Source organism: Ambystoma mexicanum, chromosome 3p (assembly GCF_040938575.1).
Source record: "Ambystoma mexicanum isolate Mex_15411 chromosome 3p, UKY_AmexF1_1, whole genome shotgun sequence".
NCBI lineage: Eukaryota > Metazoa > Chordata > Amphibia > Caudata > Ambystomatidae > Ambystoma > Ambystoma mexicanum.
In genome coordinates this window covers 842441548-842465387 of record NC_090925.1, presented here as the reverse complement: position 1 = coordinate 842465387, position 23840 = coordinate 842441548, and the positions used below count along the sequence as shown (strand labels likewise).

The 23840-nt window shown below is 47.0% G+C and overlaps 1 protein-coding gene across 2 annotated transcripts; it reads right to left on the bottom strand.

Annotated features, from left to right (window-relative positions):
- Nucleotides 1–3966: 3966 nt before the first annotated feature.
- LOC138580973 (apoptosis-associated speck-like protein containing a CARD) lies at nt 3967–22074 on the bottom strand. Of its 2 annotated transcripts, none has more exons than XM_069651946.1 (2): nt 21752–22074; nt 3967–4208 (listed from the first exon to the last, which is right to left on the bottom strand). In XM_069651946.1, the coding sequence occupies exons 1-2, from the start codon at nt 22039–22041 to the stop codon at nt 4070–4072; spliced, it is 429 nt and encodes a 142-aa protein (XP_069508047.1). In that variant the 5' UTR covers nt 22042–22074; the 3' UTR covers nt 3967–4069. The 2 variants fall into 2 exon arrangements, with proteins under 2 accessions (XP_069508047.1, XP_069508048.1); XM_069651947.1 differs by having other exon boundaries at nt 21768–22074.
- Nucleotides 22075–23840: the final 1766 nt, after the last annotated feature.

The window sequence follows — 23840 nt, the reverse complement described above, 5'->3', positions numbered from 1 at the left end:
TGCTGAAAGCTTTCCAAGTGCATGTTTTACGTTAAAGCTGTGGGATTTTGGGATTTTATTAGCTCTCCAGAAGGAATACACCCTGACCGCTGAAAGATATAAGCGTTTCTGGAATGAGTGAAACCGACTAATGTTTTGTCCTCCATTTTTTAGAGCTCATAAATCCATTGATGGCCTGTACAATACAGGGAGAAACATTTTGATGGACCTGAGGCAGAAGGTTTTCTAATGTTGAAACATACCTGTTGTCACGCACTCACCGCAGTTGAGTTCGGGCGCCTTGCAGGCTCTTGTTCTGGCGCCGACTCTGGGGCCGCTCCGCCTACACTTTTGCAGGGGACTCCGAGATGCCGCGGTTCTCCCTCACAGCATTTTTGGCTCCGCCACGTCGCTGCTGGCTTCTGGATACACAGCGAGAGCAAGGCACACCCGGCTCATGTGACCAGCGCCGGGTCATGTGATGAGACACGACCAGGAAGTGCTCCATAAAAGCCACAGCTACCATTCACTCAGTGCTTCTCAGCTGTTGTGTCGAATGGTGTTTTTCTGGAACTCTGCTTACCTGTGTTTTGTGCTGATGACCTTGGCTCCTTGTACCTCTGGATTGCTATTGGATTACCCTTGGATTACTGATTAAACTGGTATGTTTTTTTACCTTGGCTTTTTCTACTCTGGATTGCAACTGGATTTTCCTTCTGCCTTTATGACCTGGATTCACTCTTGAACTTTACAAGTACTTTGGGCTTGGTTCTGCTTCTGTTGGATGTTTATCCTGGAACTGTCTTCTGGAACATCGACTGGAACTTTCCAACTGTTGCCCACTTGTTCCCCTAGGAAAAGTGTTTTTCCTTTTTTGGGGTTTTCCACTGCCTTTTCATGGTTCATCCTCTGGCACCTTACTAGGTAGGTCACATTACCTCTCTCCATACATTGTTCCTGATACCACGTATTATTGAGCTAACGCCATTCCTTACTTTTCAGCTACCTGGGGTTCCGGTGCTGTGGTTCCAGTCCACCTGTGCCCCTAATAACTGGTCAGGGAGTGGTTTGCACTTCCCTGACTGGTGTTGGGGATGGAGGTACTTGTTCAAGCAGAAGATTACTTCTTGACACCTGTAACACCAATCCAGTCCTAATATACTTACATGCAATAAAACAATTCATGGTAAGCTGACACCTCCAATTGGACCTTAGGGTTGGTGTTGTCAACATAAAAACATCTGTGTTTGTCGCATCTGGCTTATTGATCTAGATGGAGGTAACCTACTGATATGAACGACACTATATTGGAGAAGGAGTATTTGCAGTAAAGGAAGCTTTTCAAAGTGAAGGCACCCCAGAGAAAGAACTGATATACCTTTTCTTGTATACAAAAACCATAAGAACCTTAAAAACCTATAAACGTTGAGGTGCCCCAATCAGAGGTCGGCCTGCTGGATGTTGTATTTCACCCACTCCCATGTTGTGATTATGTACAAACTTGGAAAAGAGAAAACCAAGATGGGTGTCTTGTTCTATAGGTACCCTCCTCCTATGCAATTGCCAGAACAACTGCTCACGCTTTGGGCACATCAGATCCTGGATATGGACAGTGTTGGCGGCTTTATACAGGATATTTAAGATGCAGAATGTGTGCTAATGTCGGGCACGAGACTGGAAAGATGCACAGCTTTCTACATCTGCTCCCCACACCTCCTCAACCATGGCACCCCAATCTCCATCACCCTGATTACTAACCTTACACCTTCAAGAGGTCAACATTTGCATCATATCTGTGGTGAATGTGCTCACAAAGATACTATAGTTAGTTCCTAGGCAAAGCTGCCTTCTCCCATTAAAACTTCTAGCCTGCTCATCACTCACATCTTTCGGCTACATGGTTTGCCAACAAAGAACATCATGGAGAAGAGAACACGATTGGTGGCCACTTACTGGAAGGCAGTTTGAAGACCCTGAACATTAAGAATGCATATTCTATGGAGTACCACTGGATAAACATGATAAACATAAGAGGACTGAGCAAACCTTAAACACTACCTTCAAAGCTTGTTCTACATTCATGGAGAGAATTGGTCTAAACTGTTGTCCTCTGCTGACCCTGCTTACAATCATTCCATCCAGACCTCCATCCATCAGAACAGCAATATTCTATTGCTCTTATGGCTCTCTTCCACGTTGTCTATTAAATAGCTTTCAGGAAACCCAGGTGTCTGATACCAGCGATCACACCTGTCTCTTAGAAATGCGCATCAAAGCAGTAATCCTCCCACAGAAAGAAAAACAACCGACAAGAAGCATGCAGATGCTAAGAGATGAAATAATCCATTATATGAACCCCGGGACTATACTGGTTACCAAGAGCACACTTACAGCAAACTGGTCCTATTCAAAAACTGCAAGCAAGATTCCTTGGACCCTTTCCCTTTGTAGTTCAAATATCAACCGTTAATTACCAGTTACATCTATAGGATCACTGGAAGATACCTGCAGTCTGTTATGTCCCCATGTTAAAGCCTGCCGGCCCAGCACACGCACACGATACGCCAGGCCCTGTATCTAATCCCTATGGAGATGACAATGAGGGGCTTCATATTTGTGGTTCATGGATTCGACATGGTTGTCTAGAATTTCTCATTAAATGGAAGCGATACAGGCCTGAAGATTGCATGTGGGAACCGTGAGGAGAACTCCATGTCCCCAGTCTTCTAAGTGCCCTTTTCAAGCATTATCCTGAGACACCTGGAGTCAGGATTTGGAGTGCACCTTGTGGCGGGGGTAGTCAGGAGCGGAGGGAATATTCCCAACTTTGATCCTTTTTGGAGAGCCTATTGTTTGCATTGGAGGTTCAAAGAGGAGTCTCGAGTCATGCAAGGATGTCGGGCAGAACATGGAAAGAAACTGAGTTGCCATGAAGACCATTGAGAGCATGGCGCTCTCACCAGGAAGCCAGGCAACAGTTTTGCATCAGTGCCCAAAGGTAAATGTTGTGCTTTCCCCTGTGCAGATGCCGGCTGCGGAGTGCTGCTTACCGCATCAGCGCATACCAGGACTTGTTTGAGACCGGATTTCGCTTCACAATTTTAAGTTGATAGCAGCGCTGTGTTTTTCTCTCTTCTCCGCTCTAGTCCCTCTCAACTCAGCTACCCTTTTCTTTGTCTCCAATTCTCTTTTCAGCTTGCCTGCTAATGATCTCTCCTTCCCCATGTCTTGTGCTCTTGATTCTTTTGCTGGCTGCTGCTCGAATCTGTGTCTCCAGAGTGCCTGTTCCTGCTCGCTTCTTCAAGCCACCATACTGGTGGACTAACTAGGATGTTCCTTTGTCAACAAGGACTCCAAGTCTCAACTTGTCCAGGGTCACAACTTCTTAGTTTCCTCCGAATTGGCAGTCTGTTTATCATCCTTGTGCATTCAGTGCTGCTGCCCACCAGTTTAGTCCTTGCTAGACAGAGTCCTGCTTGTATCCCACTAGGCCAGACACATGGGTTCAATATCCCGGACGGGCTGGCTCAACCCTTCACCCTCCAGTGGTGTATACATTGAGTACCACAAGTCGAGAATAATTATGATGCAAATTAAGCAGCACTTTGAAACAGGCCCATGGGGATGTTGGCACATTATAAGAATTAAATAATAATAATAAGCTGCTATGAAATGCTGTATACATTTAAATTGCCAAATGATTACTAATGATGCAATTAACCCCGTAATCATCTTTGATGACAAACTCTACTTTACCAAATACAGGACCTTACTAAGAGGTCATCCTGCCCCCTCAACATGCTGCAATGCATAATGCCCTTTCTCAACATGTTCCACAAATGGGGAGTCCCCAGCTTTGCCCATGTCTATTTCTGATAACATGAGTAACAAGCTGGCGAGACACGAGACCTTGTCACATATATCAGTAGACAAAATAAATATGAAATAATAGGTAGCATTAGTCTGAAACAAATTCAGGCAATAATGTACCTTTTTCATAGCTTGTAATCATTTAATAAATGCAATAATACAAAAAAGAAATTTGCCCTTAAATGTTCCCAAGCTGTTTGGAGAAGCTGCTGCCCTTCTGCTATTGAAGTGTCTGAATATTTCCCCGCCTTTTTATATTCAACAGATGCTTCGGTCTCAAAATGTGTTCTTCAACAAGGAGCGTCAAAGTTGCCTCAGGTCCATATGCTGGTCTCATCTCTGGTCCATCTTGTTGTTTGCTGTGAAGTGAAACAGAAGAATTAGAAGCCTGTAAGAGACAAATGACCTTGAGACCAGATACTAGACATGCAATGACACAGGGAGGGGGGTGACTTGAACCCCTGGTTATGAGACCTTCTTTAACTCCAGGTTGTATGAGTCCTGCCCTGACCTGTATTTGCAAGTTATGCTCTGAACCAGTATAGAAGGAAACCTGCTTTATCCAAGGAGTTGTTCCTGACCTGATGGTAAAAAAACATAGTCTGACAAAGGAGGAGTGAAACATGCACTACCCCAGTGAATATGAGACATTCACTGCCCCACAGGGCTGAAGAGCTGAGATTAGCCAACAGGTGAAAGACATCCCTTGAATGAGGGGGTAGGTGACCTGCCCAAACCCATGGGTTAGAGACCTGTCATGACGGAGGAGATTTGACACATGACCTCAATCAGAGAGCATGAGACATGTCCTGATCAATGAGCATGTGGCGGCTGTCCTAAACAAAGTGTTGTGCGATCTATCCTGTCTCAGGGCATATAGGACATTCTTAATGAGGAGGTTATGGAACCTACCATGATTCAGGAAATATGAGACCTGCCCTGAACCAGTGTGTGTGGAATCTAAATCCTGAAATAGGGATAGAACATTTATGTCCCGCCACTCCAATTAAAATGCTCACAAAATCTGATTGACCTCAATCTTCAGAGAGTGTAAAAGAAAAACATAGAGAAATAGGACTGGGCCTCTCTCCCTTGCTAAACCAGTTTTCAAGCTCATGAACCTCAGACAGGCATGAGTTAATGTTATTGTTACAGGTGTTCGCACCGTGACCAACGGAATTGGTCCCCAGGCGCTCCTTTCCTTCCAAGAAAAGATAGTCTATAAATAGGCAACAAGACCCATAGTACGACCATTTAGAAATCGAGAGCTCTGTTTTTATGTAAATGCTCTGAAGTAACATTGTAAAAAAAAGTAGCAAATTCTTGCAATGAGGAACTTGCAATTTTAGCTTTGTCGGATAACAATCAAAAATCAGAAAAATGGCGGGAAAATGTGCCTCGGACAGCCAAATACAGGCATCGCACAAAGGTGTCCAACAGCCACAAATGCTTTTTACCCTTAGTGGGGCTACTTATTGTGAGGCAGTTGAGGCTTTAAAGGCACTTAGCACAGATTTTAGAAAACACTTACAGGCTAATTTTCTACGTGACAGTAAATCCATCGGGAATAGACGGTCTGCAACTGCTTGCACAATTCCTGCTCCGTGCAACGTTTTTTTGCCATTTAAGGCAAGTTGTGGTGTAATGCACAGAAGCCCTGATATTTGCCAATATCCCTGTGTCTCGCACCACACACCGTGTGGTGAATGACCAGCATCACTCACGTTTGCACACGATGATCATTGGTAATGGCGGATGCTATGTATAAACATGGCTGCCATCCTAACACAGCATCCCAATGGACTCTGCCTTCTATTTTGTATGGCATTAGAATAGGCAAAATCCGCAGGGATTCTACCGTCGCCGCCTACATAAAAATGTGAACAGAAAAACACATACAAACCTGAAATCGTCTGACTACTGAGATATAAAAAACCTCTTAGAGGTTAGAGGAAACTATGATAGTTAGTTTCGTTACTGGCAAGCAAGGGTTTCACACGGGTGACTAGGGAACTCACAAGTGTCTGATTTACTCCTTGCTTAAAGGGGCCACGTAATGACGGGAGCATGCAAAAGCTCTTGATGCTACTTGTTGACTCGGTTACATGCCTTTCTCGCTGTGCTGTAACCTGGCCCCTCTAGATCCCACCCCTTATCTCTTTGGCAAGTACTTTCTCTCAGAACCATTCTCTTGGTTTATCCCTCACACAGTCCAGCAAGTCATGCTGGACCATGTGTGGTTAAACTTCTTGGAGGTATCTATGGGCATAACGCCGGTGAAGAACTGGGGAGCTTGGCGGGTCCCTGTGTACATCCTCTAGGGCCTGCATCACAAGCGGTTGGTGGCTTCCAGCCTCCACTGTCACCTCAATTGCATCGCCCAGCATCCAATATGGGTCTTAGTCACACCTCATCATGAGTTTGGCGGTAACCCTTAAATGCGGAGGTAGCGCTATTATCGCTTCATTTAAGGGTCCGCCAGATTATGGCCTTGGCGGATTTCCCCCCAGCTCAGAGCTGGGGGGAAATCCGCAGCAAAATTGCTGATTTCCGGCGCTATTGCCGCCGGCGGGAAATCCGCCAGCGGTAATAGCGCGAATTTTCCCCATTGGGCCCAATGGGGAATGAGGAATTCCCGAATGGGGCCAATGGGGAATGGGCACTAACCGTTCCGCCAAACCCGTGATCTGGCGCTAGTAGAGCCGGGGGGGTTGGCGGTAGGGCTAATAGCACCGGCGGTAATACCGCCGGTGTTACCGCCCAACTCGTGATGAGGCCCTGACTGTATCAGAATTGTGTCAAAGTTTAATAGGAGTATACACCGCCATTATGTAATTGTGAACTGGTATTTCTTTATTTATTGGATATTTATAAGGCGCTTGTACAACAAGAACAGTGTTCAAAAGTGCCACCAGGAAGGGAAGGGAAATAAAACAATGGACATGGCAATGAATAAATAATACAACGAAAGGTGGTCCTACTAGGCCTTGTGACATTCGGAACGTGCAAGTGCAGAGAAAAAGAAAGGAGGGGAGCGTGTGGGGGTAAGTGTTATAGGGTCCCCCAATGTGGGAAGTGCCAAAGGTGCCTGTTGAGGAGTCAATAGGTACGTGTATGGACGTAGACGCCCACTCCAAAGCAAAGAGGGAGATCTACCCCCCAACAGGTAAGTGCAGGGTTGGGACAAACCACTCGACAGGTCGGTGTGGACCAGAGGACAGTGCAGGATGTCGAGTGCTGGAGGAAATTGGGCAGGAGGCCAGGACCCTATTGGACTCTTGAGGGACCAGGCCACCAATTTCAGCAACTGTGGGGATGGTTAGCATGGGAGGGTGAGAGGGAAGGAGGAGAAGAGAAATGTCTTGAGTTGTTTGCGGATCTTGATGTGGTCCGTTTCAAGACAGAGAGGGAGACTGTTCCAGAGGAGGGAGCCAGCCGAGGAGAGGGATCTGCCCCCAGCTCTCTGATTGGAGAATAATTTGATCAGCAGAGCGTTGGAGCCAGAAGATTGAAGGGATCTGGAAGCAGAGTATTAGTAAAAGAGAGCTGCAGTTAGCGTGGTCCCAGTGCCCAGACGGCCTTGTGGATGATGCAAAGGGTCTTGAATTTGATCGTTGCAGCAACTGGGAGCCAGTGGAGAGATTTTAGGACTGGAGGGATACAGTCCCTGGGCTTGAGGCCAACAATAGGTCTTGCAGCCCTATTCTGGATTAGTTGTGTCATTGTTGCCTGAAAGCATCCTAGAATTGTGCATACTGGGATTTTTAACAAAATAGTAACACATTGGGATTGTACAATTTACTGGCCTAGTGCAGACTTGTATAATGCTGGAGCCATCAGACTGGGATTTTACAAACTGGGCATATTTCGGAAAAGTCAAACTGGCTATACTATTGAGTAAGAACAAAGTGGGAGACTAATTGGATTATAAAAACGGAATTGTGAAAATTGGAATATATACTGGGATTTTTCAAACTGAGATTATACTATTATTGCCAACAAAAATGGTAAAGGTGCACTCACTCTTATCATAGAGGGCAAGGACATACCATAGATATAGTATTATGTGAGTTTGAGGAATTGAGGGGCGTGGGGAGGTAAACCACTCTAGCACAAAGGTTGGACTATGACAGAAACAAAAAAGGTATCCTACACTGTAGAAACCCACCTTCCCATGCACTCCTACATACTGAATACATTCAGATCTACAGGTCAAACTTAACAATGTGTGCATTAATTTCATATTTTACAATGGTTTTTGCTCAAAATTAAAGAATAATGCAAATATTAATCTTGAAAAGATAAGCAAAAATATCAGTAAATAAAATAAATACAATAAGTTAGAGCTCAAAGCGTTTCGGAGTAGTCCCTTCTTCAGGAGCAAGATAATTCTTCAATCTGTAGAATGTTTAAGACGTTATAAATGTGGAGGCAACCCTCCACACCATCCACCCTTGCTGCCTACCTCATAGATTCCAAAACATGCAAAAACAACCTCTTACTGACTTAAGCCAATTCCTTCAACACGAGGATATCTGGGGGCAAAACTAGCATGAAAGAGCTCTTCGCCATCCTCAAAGAGTTGGAAAATCCCTCCCCCACCTGCTCCCCGGTCCACATCGACAAAGCCTCTTGCTCTACCATACAGGCAGCCCTTTCTAATAAAATCAACTCACTAAAAGTCAAAATTGACACCAAGAAACACCAAGCCAAACTCCTCTCTCAGACACATCACCCTGCCTGTACTCCCCTCCACTTCTCCCATGTGACCTCACAGGATATTACCACCACCATCCTACACATCAAGCCATCTAACTGCAGAGGTGATGTATGTCCTGCCCACATTGTCAAACTCTGTGTGGCCACCCTAGCACCTGCTATAGACATCTTTATGAATGCTTCTTTAGCCTCCAACACTGTCTCTCCCTGCCTAAAAAAACTGCCTGGGTTTCACCTCTCATCAAGAAATCTTCCCTTCACCCCACCCTTCCCACTAACTACCTGTCCATTGCCAGTGTATCCTTCCTACTCAAAATCCTAGATCGCATTGCCTATTCCCAAATCCAAAACTACCTAGAGCAACATCAGCTTCTTGGATCGAGACAATCAGGCTTCAGACCCAAACACAGCACCGAAGCAGCACTTACAGATCTCAAAATCCAACTCCACAGCGTCCAAGACTCAGGAAACATTGCCATCCTGCTCCCCCTCGATCTATCAGCAGTGTTTACCTTGTTGACCATGACATCCTCTGCCAACACTTCCTCACAGACTTCCACTTCTTTCACCATGCTAACCAATGGATCAGTAATTCCTGAGTGAGCGCGAATCCAGGGTCTTCATAGGCAATTTTACCGCTGACTCCATTCAGGTTCCTTGTAGTGCCCCCCAGGGCTCCTGCATCTCCCCTGCCATTTAGAACACCTACACCAATCCACAGAACACCTACACCAATCCACTTTTCAACCACATCAACACATTGGGCATTCCTTATACCAACTTTGTCGATGACACACAAGTCGTACTTCCAATATCAGGAAATTACGCCCAGGACATGTTAATGATCAACCAGATCTACAGTGTCATCCAAAATGACGAGTCCAGGTAGAAGCTGTCAGCACCAACTTCTAATACAGTTGTAGTACCCTTTTTTATCTCTTCAACCTCCTCACCTGTGGAGTCGAAATCCTCCTCAACTGGGCTGAGCGCTCGATGTGCCGTGTAGTCCTTTTCTTTTTTTCGAGGCTGAGCGTGTCTCCCACAAGAAGAAGCCACAGTGAGAGCGTGTAAATGCGCCCTGACCGTGTCCCACTCCCGGGAGGGACAAAAAAGGGGGAAAAAAGCCAGAATAGGCAAAAAACCCCTGGAACCGGCAGGTATCCTGATGGTAGCTGGGCATGTAAGCAGATGAACAATGGGAGAAGGCAGCAACAGGACCCAGCAGGATATGTACACTCCAGCATGCACCGGAAGCGAAAGTAAACAAAACCAAAGGCAGAAAGCCGGGCACGAAGGAGGGAAAGTAGGAAGGAGGGAGAGAACAGAAGGCGGGGACCTGAGAAGGACCGGGAAGAGTAAGAGAGGTGAAAGAGGAAAGGCTCGAGGAGCAAGAGGAAAACAGCGTGTAGCAAGACCGCGGCCGCGAGGAAAAGCAGCTGACCGTGGAAGGTTGCAACGCGCTGGACCCAGGGAGAGGAGTGGTTAAATAACGCTACGGTCAACCTAGCGGAGAAAGATTAGACCGCTTAGTGAACGTAGCGTCAGCGTGACGGAAATCAGGAAGTCCGTAAGCGGCAGCGGGGCCAAAGACGCCAGGTGAGAAAGCGGCGCATGACAGCATGCCCCCCGCCAAGGCCCAGGCCACCCGGTTTACCGGGATGTAAACGGTGAAACTTCCGGAGAAGGACAGGAGCGTGGATGTGTGCATTTGGTTCCCAAGAGTCCTCAGCATGGGAAAAACCCTTCCAATGCACCAGGTATTCCAGGCGCCCTTTGCGGTGCCTGGAGTCCAGTAACCTGGATACTTCATACTCAGGTGTATCAGGTGAGTGAGAGAGAATGGGGAAAGGGCAAGCCCTTAGTGACTGTTCGGCACTCTTCAAAAGAGATGCGTGAAACACTGGGTGAATTCGCCTAAGTGAATGTGGCAGCTTTAGGCGGAAGGCCACTGGATTGATCTTGGCCGTAATGGGATAGGGACCAATAAACCTGGGGGACAGCTTAGACGGGCGAGACCATCTAGGAAGGTATTTGGTGGATAACCACACCTTGGAGCCAACCTCCCAATCAGGTACTACCTGCCGGTGCCGGTCGGCTTGCCTCTTGTATGCCTGGAGGCTATCTCTGAGGTTCAACTTAGCTTTGTCTTGGATGTCCCTTATACGGATTAGTACCTCCTCTACCGCCGGAAGTGCAGGTTTGCATGAAAAATGGGGAATGATGGCTCGGGGATGAAATCCATATGAGCAATAGAAGGGAGACATCTTGCTTGCGGAATGGCTGGCATTATTATATGCGAACTCCACCGTCGGCAGCATATCCACCCAGTTGTCTTGTTCCAGATTGGTGTAGCTGCGCAAATATTGTTCCAAGGTAGCGTTTAACCGCTCTGTCTGCCCATTGGTGTGGGGATGATATCCTGATGACAATGCGCGGTGAATATTAAGAGCGGCACATAAGGACTTCCAGAATTTGGAGACGTATTGGCTCCCTCGGTCTGATACTATCTTGTCTGGGAGACCATGGAGTCGAAACACATCTTTAATGAAAACCAATGCCATAGCATCGGCAGTTGGTATACCAGGGAGTGGAGAGAAATTAGCCATCTTGGTGAGGGAGTCGATGGACACCATTATGCATGAACATCCTTGAGACAAAGGTAAGTCCACAATGAAATCAGTAGATACATTACTCCACGGACGCTCCGGGATGGAATCTTGCTGCAGCAAACCTATGGGTTTTTTTGTGTTGTTTTTACTCTGACAGCAGACTCTGCAGGACCTGACGTAACGCTTAACATCTCCAGACAAACTTGGCCAGTAAAAGGCTCTACTGATCAAGTCCAAGGTACTCGCCTGTCCCCTATGGCCTGCCGTCTTATGATCATGGCACCACGACAATATGTCTTTCTGAAGAGGTTTAGATGGTACCCAGATCCTCTCATTCTTCAGGAACAAACCATCCTTTTGAATCATGCCGCGGGGTTCTGGATGTAAGGAGACGGCTTCTTTTATCCGTTGAAACAAGGAGGAGATAGTGGCAACAATGCGGTTCCTGGGAAACAACTTCTCCGGGCAGGATGGGGCAACCTGGGAGGAGAAAGACTTCCTGGATAGGGCATCTGCCAAAGTATTTTGGCTTCCAGGAATATAAGTGATGGTAAAGTCATATTGTGAGAAAAAATGCGCCCATCGGGCTTGTCTGGAATTGATGCACTCCATTGACTGTAGAACTTGTAAATTCTTATGGTCGGTCCGGATTACAAAAGGGTGGCTGCACCCCTGTAGGAGGTGTCTCCAAACTTCACAGGCTCTTTTCATGGCCAGAAGTTCACGTTCAATTACGGAATAATTCCGTTGACTAGTAGTGAGAGTCTTAGACAGATACGCTATTGGGTGTTCCGCGTTGTCATGCTCTTGTAGTAGAACAGCTCCTATAGCTGCGTCAGAGGCATCTGTCTCAACGATAAAAGGTTTGTTTTGGTCCGGCTGGCATAGGATGGGAGCGCTGCAGAAGCTCTTCTTCAAGAGTTGAAAGCTCTCTTCAGCCTGAGGGCTCCAGATGAAAGGCACAGAAGTCTTCTTCAACAAGTTGGTAATTGGTAGAACAGTGGTGGAAAAACCTGGCACGAAACGCCTATAAAAATTAGCCAGGCCCAGGAATCTCTGAACCTCTTTGACTGAGGAAGGAGCCTGCCAATGGAGAATAGCCTCGACCTTCTTTTGATCCATTTGTACTCCTTGTGGTGAGAGGATAAACCCCAAGTAAGGGACCGAAGATGCCCCAAATACACATTTTTCACGTTTGGCCAATAAATGATGTTTCTTAAGGCGCTCCAGGACCTCTGTGAGATGCAGTAGATGCTCCGACATAGACTGTGAAAAAACAAGTATGTCGTCAAGGTAAACTACCACTGAAATAAACAATAAATCTGAGAATATTCGGTCTATGAACCTTTGAAAAATTGCTGGAGCATTGACCAGTCCGAAGGGCATAACGTAGTATTCGTACAGACCAAATGGTGTCCTGAAGGCCGTCTTCCATTCATCTCCTGGACTTACTCTGAGTAAGTGATATGCATTGCGCAGATCCAATTTGGAGAAAACTGTCGCTCCCTGTACTGATTCCAAAATGTCAGGAATGAGGGGCATGGGATATCTGTCCTTGCAAGTTACCTTATTGAGTCCCCTGTAATCGATGCATGGCCTGAGGTCCTTGGAATCCCTCTTTGGAATAAAAAACAAGGGAGCACCCGCCGGGGATTTAGAGGGTCTGATGAGACCGTTGCACAAGTTGTCATCCAAATACTTTCGTAAAGCGTCCTTTTCAGTCTTGGATAAGGCAAACATTCGGCCAAATGGCATCAGGGCATTGGGTATCAGCTCAATGGAGCAGTCCTCCGGTCTGTGAGGTGGTAATGCCATGGGGGCGGATTCAGCAAACACCATAGGGTATTCTTCCAATATCTTGTCAATGGAATGCACCCCTATACTCGTGGGGAGAACAGTGGGAGATATTTTTACCTCCTGGTAATGTGCTTCTTGAAAGCAGTGTGTCTGGCAATAACTGGAATTAAAATGCAAACTATTGGACTTCCAGTCGACATGGGGATTATGTTGTCGCAGCCAGGTAATCCCCAAGATTAGGGGAAAATGGGCTGCTCGAATGATGTCAAAAGTAATGACTTCTGAATGCTGAAATATAGTTAGAGGAAGGGGTTCGGTAGTCTGAACAATGAGTCCTGAGCTCAAAGGTGTGCCGTCTACTCCTTCTACTTTCTGGCCGTGTCCGCAATCTATCCGTGAAGCACCTACTTTGTCAACCCAAAGGGTGTCAGCGAAGTTCCCTGCGGCACCGCAATCCAAGAGAGCCAGCGTCTCTACCGGGCTGCCATTGATAGTAACCTTAACCGTTATAACCATCAGGCGGGAATCTTCTGAAGGGTTCGAGGAATCAATAGACATAGTAACGTAGGGACTGGAAGACTGCCCTCGATAACCCGTCCCAACTAGGTTCGAGGGTTTGCGTTTTCCGCCGGTTTCTTGGTTAGTTCAGTACAGTTATGCACCGTGTGGCGATCAGAGGCACAATAGGCACATAGGCCCGGTTCCCTTCTCCTCCTTCTTTCTTCAGGCGTTAGAGAACGGCGAGTAGTGCCGATTTGCATGGGCTCATCGTAAGGTTTGAGCGCTGTTGAAGGTGGTGAGGAGGTCCTTGAAAAGGAGGTACGCGTCTTTCTTCTTTCTTGGCGTCTTTCTTGCATCCTGAACTCCATCTGAAGGGCGGCCGTCATCAGATCCTGCAGGGAAGTAGGCCGAGGAAAATGAGCCATTTCATCTTTTAATTCTTCCCTAAGACCTCGGCGGAACAGAATAAATTGGGACTGCTCAGACCAACCCGTCTCCATGGCCAATCTCTTAAAGGAGGAGATTTAAGACAGCACATCAACTTATCCTTGACGAATGTCCATCAAGTCTTCACCCGCTGCCGTTGAGATTTCGGGTCTTTCAAAGGTTTGTTTGACAAAATCGATAAAGGCATTGAAATTCTGTAGGACAGGGTCATTTCCGGTGACTAGAGGGGTGGCCCAAGCAAGAGCGTTCCCTGTCATATTAGACACCAGGAATCCAACCTTGGCATGATCAGAGGCGTAGGTGCGGGTTCTGAAGGAAAAATACACCCTGCAAGCGTCAAGAAATTCTTTTAGGGTCTTGGGGGAACCATCGTACTTCCCCGAAGACAAAGGCATAGGAGGCAGGTCTGTGTTGGGGGGCTCCCTCACTGCTACCATTTGTTTTAGCAGGTTGTTTTCGGTTTTTATATTTTGCATTTCTAGAGAGAGGCTTTGTACTGCAGCAATTAGTTCCTGCACTTGCTCAGGAGTTGCCATGGTTGTTGATTGTGGGCGTTGCAAACTGTCAGCACCAACTTCTAATACAGTTGTAGTACCCTTTTTTATCTCTTCAACCTCCTCACCTGTGGAGTCGAAATCCTCCTCAACTGGGCTGAGCGCTCGATGTGCCGTGTAGTCCTTTTCTTTTTTTCGAGGCTGAGCGTGTCTCCCACAAGAGGAAGCCACAGTGAGAGCGTTTAAATGCGCCCTGACCGTGTCCCACTCCCGGGAGGGACAAAAAAGGGGGAAAAAAGCCAGAATAGGCAAAAAAACCCTGGAACCGGCAGGTATCCTGATGGTAGCTGGGCGTGTAAGCAGATGAACAATGGGAGAAGGCAGCAACAGGACCCAGCAGGATATGTACACTCCAGCATACACCGGAAGCGAAAGTAAACAAAACCAAAGGCAGAAAGCCGGGCACGAAGGAGGGAAAGTAGGAAGGAGGGAGAGAACAGAAGGCAGGGACCTGAGAAGGACCGGGAAGAGTAAGAGAGGTGAAAGAGGAAAGGCTCGAGGAGCAAGAGGAAAACAGCGTGTAGCAAGACCGCGGCCGCGAGGAAAAGCAGCTGATCGTGGAAGGTTGCAACGCGCTGGACCCAGGGAGAGGAGTGGTTAAATAACGCTACGGTCAACCTAGCGGAGAAAGACTAGACCGCTTAGTGAACGTAGCGTCAGCGTGACGGAAATCAGGAAGTCCGTAAGCGGCAGCGGGGCCAAAGACGCCAGGTGAGAAAGCGGCGCATGACAGAAGCCGAGGGTTTTCACTTCATTAGATACTTAAATGATGTTTCCGTCTATATTAAATGATTTGAAGGAGTTGGGTAATTTGTGGAGCTGGTGTTGGGAACCTATGAGTAGTAGCTCTGTCTTATCGCCGTTGAGGCATAGTCCATGTAAGGCCATCCAAGCTTAGATTGTCTGGTAGATTCTGTTTAAATACTCAGAGTCTGTGTCATGGCAGCCAGTGATCGGTATGAGGAGCTGGGTGTCATCTGCATAGTTGGTGTAGGTGACACCCAGTTCGTCAAGTCAGTCAAATAGAGGTTATGTGAATATGTTATATAGGGTCGGGGAGATGCAGGAACCTTGGGGTACTCTGCAAGTGACCCTGGATGGTATTGTTCCTTCTTACTACAGAAGCACAGATGCTTCCCTTCATTAGAGTGATAAATACTTTTAGAAATGGCCATGTTAAGGGGGTAAAAAGGTGGGCCTCTCTAATTGCCTCCTCACACCACCATACCCATATAATGCATAAAAGGGCCCGAACTGGCCCGTTTGTGCATAAAGAAAATCAACAGTGGTGATATGAGCCACCACTGTATATAATTAATATCTTCCTTCGCAGTGATGCTGAAAATGGCTGAAAGAAATGTTTAAAATAAAATGTTTGCATTACCGCCATGGGAGAAATTAATTTACCGCCAGAAATACCACATCTGCTGGTGGTAAACGTTTCAGTAGGTCGGATTTCCAGAAATACCACAGTCGGAGCTGATAACTTTCTTCAGCGGTATTAAAACATTGCCCAAGTCTAAATTACCCCCTTAGTTTGTAGTCTTCTAATAATTAATACCTGAATATTACATCTTTCTATGTGTATTTTTCAACGTTGTCCACAATTAAGTACCACAAACAGTCGAACAGCCATTTCTATTACCACTATATAAGTAACATCCATGGGTTCTATTCGGGTTGCTATTAACCTCTTGTTGTATGAACACACTGGTGATCAAGCAATTCACCAGAACACAGAGGTAGCACCTCGTGCACAATCAAACTGAGGACAAACTCTAATAAGATATGGACCCGTACATCCTTGGCCAGCTGGTGTTGTGATAAACTGATGAGAAGTGTAACAAATCCATGGTGTATGGGGAGTCGTGATGCCAACGATACCATCCAGGGTCACAGAATCTGTTATTTAAAGGCGGGCATTGCCACTGTACGGAATGAACATGCCCCCTGCAGCCTAGACTCCTCCCCCTCTCACTCACTGTGGAAGCCCATGTGTGGGGCCCACCCTGGTATATCTACAAGATTGATGAAATCAAAAGAAATGCCTCACTCCATTCACACAGACTTTGAGCAGGATTTGCAGCCATCGGTTCCTTTGTGGCAGGCTAGTTTCTGAAGGATTTAGTTTTTTTTTTTTTTTTTAATATTTTGGAGCTCTGGCCCATTGGGCAACAGCCCTGGGGCATTTGCCCCTTTGCCAGTATGCCCCATGGAACTAAGGTTTGCAAACTGGGAGTGTAGCAAGATTGCCAAACTGGGGCTATCATTGCACATGCATTTAAAGAAAATATTGAAGGTAATGAACTGGGTAGAGCAAACTAGGATTGGGATTGTGCAAACTGAAGTCAAATGTAGTTATTTCACTGGCACTACAACCAGCAGTCTTCACTCCAGTAGCGTGCCAAGATAAAATGCCCTGCTGAAATTGCTGTCAAAGGCATGCCAGCCGCCCCAGCCAGCTTGAAATCTCAAACCAGACACTGCAACACTGCATCAGGGTACAGTCTATGCACTGACGTGTCCACCTTAGGCTGATGCTTTGCTACCCATCCAGTTTCTAGGCCCCCAGGGGGATCAGGAGGGGGGTGCGGGATGGTGGGCAGGGTCCATGGACCACCTTATTTTTAGCAAAAGAAACTACAACCTATTGAGAGAGGGGGGTAAAGGCCGGCCAATGATGAGTTAGCTCAGCATAATAGTATGTGCTAACAGGGAGTGAAATGTGCAATTATTTGCGAAGAGGGGCATAATGTAAATTATAAAGTATATGCTACATGGGTGTTCACCAAACCAGCCAAGATGTGCGCCCTGGACATACCCCCATTTACAAAATGCATATAATAAAAAGGCAACTGATGTCTGTGGAAAGAAATCTTGCCAGCACCCATGTTCACCACTAGGTGGCAAAACAGTGCAAAGCTTCCAGCAAGATGGCGATGGGTGGACTATGACGCAGGCGATCAGTAGTTAAAGACAGTGGCATGGGTAGCTTGAGACGGGGTCGACAGAGAGAGCGCTGGAACAGAGCAGGGAGACAGATGGCATGGACATGATGCAGAAGAGATGATGCCAGAGACTGCCCGGAAGGGAAATGGCACGGGATCTGCTAGAATGGCATGTGTAATTACTCAATGGTCAGGTAGCAACGTCATTTGGAAATTATCTGCTACCTGTGCATCAAGTAATGTGATAACTCGACATCATGTAAACTGATAACGCTGTGCTGTGTGCAGTGGCGTACCGAGCGGCGTTGAGGGGTACATGCTGCCCCCCAAAGGCTCTTTTGAGAGCATCACCAGAACATTTGTCAGTGGGACACCTCTTTTGTTCGGCACCTCAATGAGGTTGCCCAACCGGAGAGGTGTCCCACTGCCAGGACAATGTCGCAAGGAGCTCCAGGCATCAGAGGGGCTCTCACGTTGCTCTGTGTCAACAGAGCATTACACTGTGAGCCATTAGGCACTGATGGGAGAGGGGAGGGCTATTATCCAGGCCCTTTGTCCCTTTAGAAATGGGAAAGGGAGGGAGTGTGCAGAAGTGAGAAGGGTGCACAATGCTGCATGCTTTATGAAATAATGGCTATGGGCCCGATTCATGGCTATATCTGCGTGGAAAATAAGGAATTTGTGTGCCAAACTGGGCGCAAAAGCCTGTTTTCCGATTCATAGAATCAACTGTGCAGTACTTTTAATTACTTTGCGGGTAATTCGTGCAGGCTCTGCGCGTCACTACGAGAGGCTGAGTGCCTTGCGCGAGACCCCAAACAGTGCGTGGGCATGAGTAGTGGGAATGTGGAAAACGAGGAAGAACAAGGGAAAATGTGGGCGTAACGAGGGACGGCCCGCCGGCAGTCCATTGCACACCCACTATTGTGTGGAATGATTCGTATTTATGGATCCGAGCACGCAACCTCTCGGTGGGGAAATGGCCACACAAGGCTGTCATACTATCAGCCACCTGAAGGCATACGTACAGACACTTGCGCATAGGATTCTCTGCACAGATGTAAAATTGGGTGTCGTATTTAGGGGTGCGTGTATGCAGCCAGAGTTCTAATCTGACTTAGGGGTGTGCGTACGCAGTGTATGGGTGCAGGAACTGTTTACGGAGGTTTGCATGCAGATTTTCTGAGTTTTATCTGAGTTACAATAAATCGTAAACAAGTTGTCATGGTGCTGGTAATATTTATGGGGGGACCCTGCGCAGGGTCCCCGAGATGCAGGCCTGCTTGAGGGAGACCCCACACACTATTTTTTTAATTGTAATTGATTATTTATATTGTGCTTAATACCCAGAGGTTTCCAAGCAAGGTTTCAAATCGCAGACCCGGAGATCGAACCTGTCTTGCTCCACGTTGTCTTGCTTCGAGGGCGAGCGCGTTGCCCGTGAGCTATCCTCCCGAGTTTGAAGGGTCCATGTATTGGCACCCGGGGGAGCACGCAAAGGTAACTCTTCTGGCTGTTTTTGCTTTGCGTGGGGGCGTGTTGGGGGCATTCTGGTCACGACTTACGCAAGGGTTATTTTGTGTGGACGATTCCGTGAATTTACATGGAGTGCAGATTGTTTTATGCGCGATGGACATGATATATGTGCACTTTTCCATGAATCAGGCCCTATGGATTTAAAACCCAAGGGGGATTTGTTAATCTGCATGATGCTTTTGTGACTTTGCATGCAGGATGGGGAGAATAAAACTAAAGCCATACTCTTCTTGTTCAACATATTTCTATGACAATGTATATAGTGTGTAGTACGTTTACTATGAAAGGCTAGTTTATGATGTAATGTGGTTTGATTCCAAGGCATTGCTATAAATAAAGTATTATTTAAGCACATGAAATGCAAAGCAAAACAGTAATAAATATCTATAGCAACTAAACCTGAAGATGTGCTCAGTTGCTTAAGTTGTCCACATGCCGGTATCACTATTTAACCAAAGTGTGTGATCCTGGGAAAATCATTTAATCGCCCTGTGTCTTATCTGCAGCTCTGAAAGTGATTGATATTGATATTTTATTTATATCGCGCTCGTACACAAGTGTTTCAGAGCGCGCGCTCGTACACAAGTGTTTCAGAGTGCGACAAGGCAAGGGAGAGGGACACGGGGAACAAAAACAACAATCTTACTATGCCTAAGTGACATTGAGAACGCACAAGTGCATGGGAGAGGGGAAGGGCAAAAGTGCATGGAAGGGGGGTGGAAAGTGCAAAGCAGAGGAGAGACAGATAAATAATTTTTAAAAATTAAAAATATTTTAAAGGCAGCAAACCATGGTACTGCAGCCAGCAAGTGGCAAGTGCTCGTTTATGGCAGCAGACAGGGTGTGTCTGATAAGTGCAGGAAGAAAAGGGGGGGTGCTGTATGGGTACAGCTACAGACACCAGCGCAAGGTGTGGCCTGGAGGCAGTGTGGGTGGCAGGATGAGCGGGTACTTTGCACCACAGTTATTTGCCACTTGGCTTACTTATAGCAACTTATTCTAAAGTCACTTCCATGGTGCCTCCAAGTATCAAAGACTAATGATGCTCCTTGCAATGTCCTTTTCTGTGAAATAATTTCGTTTGGTGCAATCAATATGCAAATTAGGAGGTGTGCATGTATTTTACCCACAGAGCGCATAGACAGAGCTCTAATAGATGAGTTTCCTGCATCTGGAATGATTCTGCAGTTTTATTTTTTTGGTTATGTGTTAAAATGACATCTGCCACTAATGTTACCAAAAAAAGTAATTTGGGGCAGGGGTGGGCGGTTTCGGGGGCGTGAACGAAGCAGTATGGTATTGTGTGCACTGCATTGGGGGGGGGGGGGAAGGAGCAGGGCTGGACTGGGAACTAAAAGAGGCCCTGGAAATAATTACTGGGGACCAAAAGAGGCCCTGGAAATAAAGTTCAAAGTGGCCCCATATGACACATTTTCAGCAAGCCCAATGCTTTTCCTATGAGAAAAAGTGGAAATACCACAGAAAAGAGGCCCAGGGTGCAGAGGCCCACCGGGAAATCTCCAGAGTTCCCTATAGGCCAGTCCACCCCTGGGAAGGAGCAGGACTCCCTCCACCCCCGTGGTATTTTCGAAACTGGCAATGATGTGACTGCTAAGACGGATACCTCTCTCTCTCCCCTACCCCAACCTTTCAAACTCGATGACAAGCCATTCCTCCACCCCTCCCCAACGTGCGTTTCTTGGAAACGTTCAACAGAGTCAAATAGAAAGTGAAAGAAAGGCAGAGCGGTTGGACTATGCACCGTAAACACCTTCCTGACAACCCCGCCCAACCTCCTGCCTGCACTTCAATGTTATATTATAAAGCGCGCAAATGAATGCGGTGGTCTAGTCAAAATGCGGCCCTTGGCCTGTATTTAGGAATGCACCTAATGCGTTCTTATTCAAGGAGGGCCTCCTGGTTCCATCGGTCCCAGGGTCCGGCAACAGTACCTCAGCGAGTGTCTTAACAGCTGTCCGCCCTGCCACATACGCAGGTGCTGCCCTGCGTATCCTGCGTGACGCATGTTACTTCTCACTAAGCTTAGAGTGCGGAGACATCTTGCGGCAGGCGCATTATAAAATAAATGAAAGAACGGTGTTTGTCTTGCCGCATACAGTACTTAACAAATTCAAATGAACAGTATTGGCAAAAGTGGAGTCTTGCAACTGTACGAGTAACTTCTGAGAGCCACGGCCCTGTACACCGATGTGATTCTCCCACGCGCGCTCGGGAGGGGACACGGCAGCACCTTCGCGAATTACAATGACGCCTTTGGTTATGAAAGCCTGAGGAGCTTCCTAGCTCTTAATTGCACGAATTGGCCTCCCTTGTTTCCCCCTCCTTGTAGTCTAGAAACACAGGCGAGTTATAAATGTTACACCAGGATCATACCCGGTGGAACTGTAATGTTGTATCCACAACGAGCATTCGCCATAACTCTCAACTCATCCCCTATTGGAAGGTGTCACTCGCCTCGCAAGCAGCTGCCTCACCCGCCAAGCCCCGTATATCCCCATTGACTTCTATGGGCTCTCACAAGGCCCCCAAAAAAACCGGGTGTTTTCACCCGTCTTGGCGACACAAAAAGTTGGGAGCTATGTAACGCGGCAGGAAGTACCAACATAAACGGCAAACCGCAAGGAGTACTTCCAGTGCGTGCGCATTTCTCACTTCCTCAAATCGAGCCGGCGAGGAAGCGGATGCTGGTATTGTCAACCTGAGTAAACGGCCTCCCCACTCTAGGCGAGGAAGAGCGCAACATGAACGCGCTCCGCCTTGGTCCACCTACCTGAGAGGACACCCACCTGCTTCTACCGCTGCCCGGAGTTCTGTGGCCTCTTGCCTGTGGTTAATCTCCTCCAGAACCCGCAGCGTGAGCTGCAGCCCGTACCCTGCACAATAGTAGTTAATGATCAGCCTGGACACGTCTATGGGGTCTGCATTCTCCAGACTCCCCCAGGGGATCCTGGCGTAGTCGCCTTCCACCTTCTCGTCGTTCAGCCTTGCCTTGAATTCCTTAAAGGGCGCCTGGGCCAGGTTACTGAGACTCCTCTGGATGAGGTTTCTTATTTCCGCCATGGCTCGTAATGCTGTGAGAAGCGTCCAGGAAACGAGGGCAGATAAAACGTGGGGAGGGAGGAGCATCTATGCCAAGTTGCCTCCCTACACCAAACAAAAGAACGAGCTCTGTCACTGCTCATGTTATTAGAGAGGTAGGAATACCATGTTCGCCCAAAAAAACGTGCAGGCTGTTTTTTAAAAAACATTCAATAAACAGCGGATCTTGTAGAATGCCCTGATTAAATAATTATATATGTCAATCCACATTCTGTTTCACTTCTACTATTATGGCCTGCAGGAAGAAACCCAAGGAGTCTTGAAAGCTTGCAGACCCAGAAATGGGGTTAGCACAGTGGTATTCAAACTTTCTTTATGCTGAGCTCCCCTTTGATTGAAAATGATTTTGCTGAGCCCTCTTCCCCCTTGAAGAGCCACAATCCTTCCCTGGACAACCTTCGGGCCCCCGCTAGGGGGACCAGCCCCACGGTTTGATGACCACTCAGCCTAATAACGGTATAATTCTGTAGGGGAGAACACCAACAACCAGACAAATAAAAACAATCCTCCAAGGAAAAAGGTTCGGTGCAACTCTTTCAAGAATAACAAAGTTTTAGTTCTCATACAGGAAGGAAATAACGTATCAGTAAGGGCGTTTAAACCCGACTGCCACGGAGCGCACTGGTTAGTCCAAAGCAAAGCAACTTATTATAAAGGATATTGTTGTCACTGAAGGCATGCCCATGAACGCTCACACCAGAAAGAATACAACCCACTAGGGAAGAAAGGCCCAAGTTGATCTTGTAAGGATAACACGTTTTAATCTCACACGCAGATGAGAGCAACAGCAAAGAACTCTGCTGCTAAGAACGTTCTGCCAAAAAGAGGTACAAGCAGAAACTTTTAAAGGTACACAGCGTCATGATGACGTAACAACATACAGCAAAAACCTGCACGGCTGATTGGATGGACCCTATACATGTACCACCTTTATTTAGTCATAAGGGATGGCAGTTTATTGGTCTCAGCCGAGTCCGTCCGTCTTCCATCACGTGGGGGCTGCGGGGTTCATCTTCTCACGTCGAAGGTCAGAAAACGAAATATGCTCCTATGATACACCTTGTTTTATCACTCATACTGTGCACTTGGCAGGCCTTAAGATGGACACAAAGGAGGTTCTGGGGCACTCTAACCTTCACACACACATTTCACTCACTCCCTCCGTGCCATCTGGCTCCAAGGTCTTCACCCTCGTTTTGAACTATAATTTATCCCCCCCATCACCTCGCAATACAAATCACATGATTGTCACTTTGCCGATATGCCCTGTCCGTCCTCTTTGAACATTTCAGGACTTGTTGCTTTGCGGTTGGTGGTCAAAGGGCACCTGGTGCCATGGAATTCACGGGTCTTAGAGCTTAGTCAGTTATATGGGCTATAATTCGTGTAAGCCTGGTCGTGCTTTGGCCAGTGTGAGATAACATGCACACCAGGTGCTGGTATCTGATCCCGGCCTTGTAGGACACATTCCTCTTGGGTGAAAAACACATCTTTGCAACACTTTTGGAACAATGAATAGATGCTGTGGCGGTTGAGGGTGTGAGCTGTCCTTATGGGAGCCCGGGCATGGCTGGGGATTTCTGTGGTCTCGTGAATTTGGGCCTAGTGCATGCAATGCCGCATTTACCGTGCAGGCCTTCCCTTCTACCCAGGATTACTAATATCTACACAAAATAGCGATGCTGCGCCTTATAATGTACTATGTAGTTAAACTATATTTGGTCATACTGAAGTAGGGCCCTGTTAAGTGTCCCTCTCAC

Coding starts and splice junctions, on each gene's coding strand:
- LOC138580973 (XM_069651946.1), bottom strand. CDS start 22,041: ATGGCGGAAATAAGAAACCTCATCCAGAGGAGTCTCAGTAACCTGGCC. Junction 4,209..21,751: donor GCAGGTGGGTGTCCTCTCAG/GTAGGTGGACCA, acceptor TTCACTTCACAG/CAAACAACAAGATGGACCAG.